At 35.8% G+C, this 5,966-nt stretch overlaps 2 protein-coding genes across 2 annotated transcripts in view; one reads left to right on the forward strand and one right to left on the reverse strand.

Moving 5' to 3' along the window:
• Positions 1–310: 310 nt before the first annotated feature.
• LOC106878167 (NADH dehydrogenase [ubiquinone] 1 alpha subcomplex subunit 12) lies at positions 311–4,966 on the reverse strand. Its single transcript, XM_014927307.2, has 4 exons — positions 4,810–4,966; positions 1,663–1,745; positions 1,219–1,291; positions 311–581 (listed from the first exon to the last, which is right to left on the reverse strand). The coding sequence occupies exons 1-4, from the start codon at positions 4,896–4,898 to the stop codon at positions 416–418; spliced, it is 411 nt and encodes a 136-aa protein (XP_014782793.1). The 5' UTR covers positions 4,899–4,966; the 3' UTR covers positions 311–415.
• Positions 4,967–5,120: 154 nt separating this feature from the next.
• Positions 5,121–5,966, forward strand: part of LOC106878169 (ankyrin repeat, SAM and basic leucine zipper domain-containing protein 1) — a 12,839-nt gene continuing 11,993 nt past the window's right edge. Inside the window, exon 1 of the mRNA XM_014927310.2 lies at positions 5,121–5,274. Within this exon, the coding sequence (XP_014782796.1) occupies positions 5,194–5,274 (81 nt within the window). The 5' untranslated portion in view covers positions 5,121–5,193. The remainder of the gene's footprint in view (positions 5,275–5,966) is intronic.

Here is a 5,966-nt window from a genome sequence, read left to right on the forward strand (position 1 = left end):
CTTCTTTGAGTTTCCATCTACCAGATCCACTCACAAGGCTTTGGTCAGATACTTACTCAAGGTGCTGCACAATAGGATTGAACCGAAAACCGCATTAGGAAACAAACTTCTTAAGCATACAACCATGCCTGTTGTATATCCTTTATTATTAGGAGAGGGTGTTCATAAATTGTCTTTACGACTTCCACAATTTATTCAGTCAAATTGTAAAGATAATTTATGGACATTCTGTATTATATTTAGGTACAGAAACATGTAAAATAAAAAAAAGAACCAATGAAAAACCGAAAGAACCACTCTGACAATGATACACTTCAAAAACCAGGGTTCCCATGGTGGAATTGGCAACATGGGCCCTGTTTATTATTAGTTAATAAGGTCTAAACAAAACACAGAAGGTATAAAAAGGCAGAAATCATTGTGAAGGTTTCCAGCTCTCTATTTTTGGCCTTGTTGTTGAATAGGGAACGTATTCCTTACATGTTCCTGAAGGGTTTTCTATGTGTGGTGACATCCAAGGTTTTGAGACGGGAGGGGATACGCTGGGTGGTACATCCCCTATGTAGTGTAACCAACGATGCCTGCAAGACAAAGTAATCACAAGTTAAAACAGCAATCAAGACAAATGGTAGAAATTTGTGAGTGGATGAAGGCTGTGCAAATACAAATATGTGGATAAGTTTCATCTTAACAATTCCGATGTGCACTCTATATGATCTTTTTACTCTTTCTCTCTCTTATTCTTTTACCTCCTCTTCTCCCACTATTCTTTCCTATTACTTTGTCACTCTCTCTCCCTCCCTTGCTCACGTGACCATCGGCCATCTTTCTTTCTCTCCATTGTAGCTGGAACAAGGAAGACGTGTTCTTGTTTGTCTCCTGTCCACGCTTAATTTACGCGTTCGCTACCACAACCTCATTTAAGCTTAGCAGCCCTTACTGTTTGTTTTCACTGTCCTGTTTCTGTTACCAATTTTGACCCTCCATAAAATCCCAAATTTTATTTAATTTACTTTGCGGGAGCAACTGTTTTGTGGAAAGCGTATATTGCTGTTAAATGCTCAAAATATGAGACTAGAAAAACAGCCAACAACTGATGAAGGGTCGTTCTTATTGGATCAATTTGCTAAACTAAAATCCTTCAAGGTGGTGCACTAGCATGTCTGCAATTCAATGACTGAAACAAGTAAAAGATAAAAGAAATATATATATACATACCAAGCAGGTGGTATCATGCTCCCATCATAATCAACATTGAATTTCTTGTTATAAATTACCCAGCGACTGCGTCCTGTCAAAATGGAAAGAAATTAGTTTCAAAAGTAGGAAGATCAAGAGCCGTGTTCTATTACTATGATAACAAGCTTGGAAGAGTCAGTTCTTTTCATCCTATATGTACCTGTTGGGCACTGGGGTTACAATGTACCGTACATACTCAACTACAAAACACTCTCGCCTATAAGATGCACCCAACTTACAAGGTTCAAATCGGCAATTTTATCACTGAACCGACTATAAGTTGCAGCGGCTTTTTTGATGTTGGAGTGCAAAGTTTGATTAGGAATCACGCCGTTTTGTTTTGTTGAGAGTGTCTTTGAGATTGTTTTCTCAGACACTGAAAGTTATAAAAAAAACAGGAAAATTTTTTTTATTTAAACTTACCAAAGAAATACTTCTTGTTTTGAAAATATTTATTACCAAATTCATCTTCTCCAATTAATGTACCAGTTTTCAAATCATCAGTTCTAGAATTAAAAAAGAATATAAGATTAACAAGAAAATGCAGACTGTACTTTTTTGTTTTTGCTACAGAGTGTAAAACTAAGCGATGCATGGCTTATCATTAAATAAAAGCAAAGAAAGAATGGCAGTCACACAGGATTGAACCTACTTTGCCTATTTCCTATTGTAGTCTCCAGACCCTTTGACCATTTCTGAATGTCATTCAACATTATGCCACATCACATTGTACAATAGAGTCACAGGCCAGAAGAGTGTATATAAATGGATGTATAAATCAGACTTACGTATATGACTGCTTGCTCAATTGAATTAATTGTTCCAGATCAGACATAATTGATCTGGATTACTAAACAAATAACCACAGTGGACAATGTAGTGTGAATGCCTCTACATGGTCATTCCCAATGCCTGAAATAGCAATGAGTTAAATCTACCATCTGCAAAAAAATGGAAAGGACATACTGGACAATGTAGTCTTTGAAATGCAAAAAGATAGAATGGTCATGGCTGGAATGCTTGTGATCATAAATCTGCTCTATTGGAGCTGGCCCAAGATTAAACAACAGTCACAATGAATTTCTGACATTTCCTCACACTACACCTCTTTTCAATACCTTTTATCAGTTTTCGGTCATTGGACAGCAGCCATGCAGGGTCGCTACGTTGATGGCGATCAGTTGAACAAATTAATCTCAGTACTTAACTTCTAAAACCTGGTAGTTGAACAAATTAATCTCAGTACTTAACTTCTAAAACCTGGTAGTTGAACAAATTAATCTCAGTACTTAACTTCTAAAACCTGGTACTTATTCTATCCATCTCCACTAAGTTATGGGGGAGCATAAACCAACATCAAGTGTTGAGGATGCTCCAATCTCACATCCTAATTTTGATTTGAAAACTTTGAAAACAAGACAAACACAAAAGCAAGGCCTCAGCTCTTCCACATATTTACCAAAATGTTTTGTTGGCGGCTTTGCAACATACAAATCCTGTCGACCGCATATAGACTGCATCTTACACATGTTAAGCATAGACAACTCTTTCCTCCAGAGTTAAAACTGGTTTATGAAAAATGCAACTGGAATGTTTTCAGGTGTACAGTAAATTTCCAAGATTCCAGCTTCAACTTATTTTAGAAAGAAAAAAAAAAAAAACCAATGAAATAGTATTCTCCACCCCAGGAAATATAGCTGGCACCAGCTAACTGTAAGTACAAGAGGTATATTATATGACGCAGAGTAGCATGGCAGCTTCACTATTACTGGTGACACACACATAAAAAAGCATCCAGTACATACTGAAATGAGACTGGAAGTGCATCCAGTCATAGACATCAAACCAAAGCAGACACTGGAACAGAATGTAAATCTAGGGCTGATCAGATCCTGTCAAACCACATGGAACACAGTTTTAAATCATGACAACAACCACAATCAAAGTGTAAAACTCCATGAATAATATGCTATTTTTCCCACCCAAATCAAGATTTTAATTTGGGGTGTGTAGATTGATTGAATTGTATTTAGTCCTGAGTTTTACCCCAATCGCTTATATTCAGAAAAACACAATAATGTAATAGAGTTTTTTAAAAGTTTTTATGATTACTTTCTTATCATATATCAATATTTTATATAAAATGGAATATGAAAAAAAACAAAAAACTAATACATTAAATTATTATAGATCATCTAGTTTTACAGCAGTTGTGCAACACGACTTATTACAGATGGAACTATGGTTTTTTTAAAGACAATTTAGTTCCAAAACCGAGATTAGTATTATATGTAGATTCTTACAGTATTTAGTACTATCAGAAAACCTCACTCATTGACAAATACTGTTACAAATATTAGACTTTTCCTCTTGCAAGTGGCAAACCAAATTATTCTACTTTTAAATCGTTTTATATCCCTTAACTGCCAGTACTGGTTTGCTCAGATCCTACTGTTCACTGGAATAAATTAGTTTGATGTGAGAGGTATAACTTTTCGGGGTCGGATCCTGTCTCTTTTCTTCCGCCAAGGATCCAGTCCCCGAAATGTTAAACATCTCTCCCTCAAAAGAAACGAATTTATTTCACATTCTGAACTCTTTGTCCTGAATAAAACATTTAAGAAAGAATCCTCAGTCTGACAGAGGCAAAGAACAACAATGACATTAAAATCTAACTCGACATTATTTTCATTGAAGCAGACGACGGCATTCTACAAAGAAAGAGATCCGTGACCTTCACTGCTGCAATATCCTGACAAAATATACAACAGAGAAGTTGTTTAAATTTACCGTCGACTAAAAAGCAATTGATTATGTGCAAACGAAGAAATCGTTTCTGTTGGGTTTTGTTAACCTTCAAAAACCGAAACTGGGGACACAATAAATTTTAGGCGATTATTGTCGTTTAGCTCCAGACCAACTCAGACCAAGTAGACCTATGAGCAGAGTGTTCCAGTTATGACCATTCCATGTGAGAGGCATCTAAGGCTTTACTATGTATTGTGTCCTATTTTTAAGACGGTGATCGTTATATGGCGGAGATTTGGCTGTTATTTCTAACAAGCGGATCGACCACGTAAGGCACCGTTTATTCATAGTCCTTGAATTAATCACGCACTTCGCCCCACCCTCCAGAAAAGTCAGGATTTACAAAACAAAAAGGTGTAATGTCGGTGTTTTGGAATGGAAAGACAATTCCATGAATGTTCTGAAGGTGGTGATGGACAACGGAACATTTAGAATATTTACTGCTTGCTGTTTTAAGCTGAAGGTTAAACGAAAACAAACCACAAAAGACAACAGGTTTATATATAAATTCCTTTACATAACTAACGACATGCTGCGGATAATAATGAGACAAGCGGTAAACTTTAAAAGGGTCTTATAAGATAAAAGACACGTTTAAGTTAACAGCATCGCAATGTTTATATAAACACAATGTCAAATTAAATACAAAGAGTTGGGGTTTCGTTTTACATGCATTTCATAATGATATAACAGAATATTTGAAGATTTTCTCGATAAATTCTAACAAATAACGAAATGTTTTTGTTTCTATTTGTTTCTCACCGATAAAAAACCATATAGGACTCCTTTAAACCTCCGTTTTCCCGGATAATTCGCAGAGCGGTGGAGAACTTCTCCAAATACTTGGCCATCTTCGATTTCTCCACAGTTCAGTTCAGCAGTAAATAAACCGAGCAAAAGAGAGAAACAAACAAAAATAGTCACCTTGAAATCTATGTACGATTTTATATATATTTATATATATGTATGTTTGTGTTGTATGCGCTTAAAAATAATTAATAATAACATTAGAAAATTTTTAGTGCGATTTATTTTTTAAATAACTGTAAATTATTTTTAAACAACTGTAAATTATTGAAGCGGAAGTTATTGGTTGGAACTGTTCCGCATAAATATTTATTTATTAATCTTTGTTGATCTTTTAAAATGGCTAATGTCTTACCTGCCGGCTTTGAAGACGAATTCTCAGATGATTCCGATGATTATGGGCTCAGTTATTATCAACATGTAATATATATCTTTCATTTCTTTCTTTACCATTTGATCTTTAACCCTCAAGTGACGTTAAAACCCGTCCTCATTCAAATCCCATGATTTATCTTGTTAAGATTCCTTTTTCTTTATATGTTTATCTTTATCTTCGTACGAAGAAAGAAAAGTCGGTGCCACAACGGTGAGAATTCATCAGCTGCGAATAACAACACGACTCCATAAATAGAACAATTCTTTTCGCGCGGAATGTAATTTGCTCCTAAGGAAAAATTTTGTGGCCTTTGTACTTTCACTTTAGCTTGATGTCCAGTGATAGAATCTTTACACGACCACTTGAGTTGTTAGAAATAGCAGGCAGTTCACTTTCAAATCATACAGACTGCCTTATATAGTAGTATCATAGTCGTTATCGAAACGAAAACAGGAGACCCCCGCCGTTTTTCTTCGTTTTCATTTGACGACGTCGTCCTTTTCGACGGATACCTGGTTGTTCCTGCCACCACACATAGGCTTGTCTCCAAGCTTAAACCATGCAAGTGTAAGTCTGAGAGATGGTCCTGCATACCCCTATTCAGATAGGATAGTCACTGCTGGAATGTCTTCGATTAAAGGTCTACTGTCAGGTTTATCCTGCAGCTTAAACAACAGCATGTCGAGATATAAAATTTCTAAAACAATTATATACAAGATCAAAGCACCTAACCCCC

Source organism: Octopus bimaculoides, chromosome 15 (genome assembly GCF_001194135.2).
Source record: "Octopus bimaculoides isolate UCB-OBI-ISO-001 chromosome 15, ASM119413v2, whole genome shotgun sequence".
NCBI lineage: Eukaryota > Metazoa > Mollusca > Cephalopoda > Octopoda > Octopodidae > Octopus > Octopus bimaculoides.

Bases quoted from the DNA above. Each gene is read 5' to 3' on its own strand.
- LOC106878167 (XM_014927307.2), bottom strand. From the start codon at position 4,898: ATGGCCAAGTATTTGGAGAAGTTCTCCACCGCTCTGCGAATTATCCGG. The intron at 1,292-1,662 runs GTAAGTTTAAAT...CCATTTTGACAG, and splicing joins AAACAAGAAGTATTTCTTTG to GACGCAGTCGCTGGGTAATT. The intron at 582-1,218 runs GTATGTATATAT...TTTGTCTTGCAG, and splicing joins AGCATGATACCACCTGCTTG to GCATCGTTGGTTACACTACA.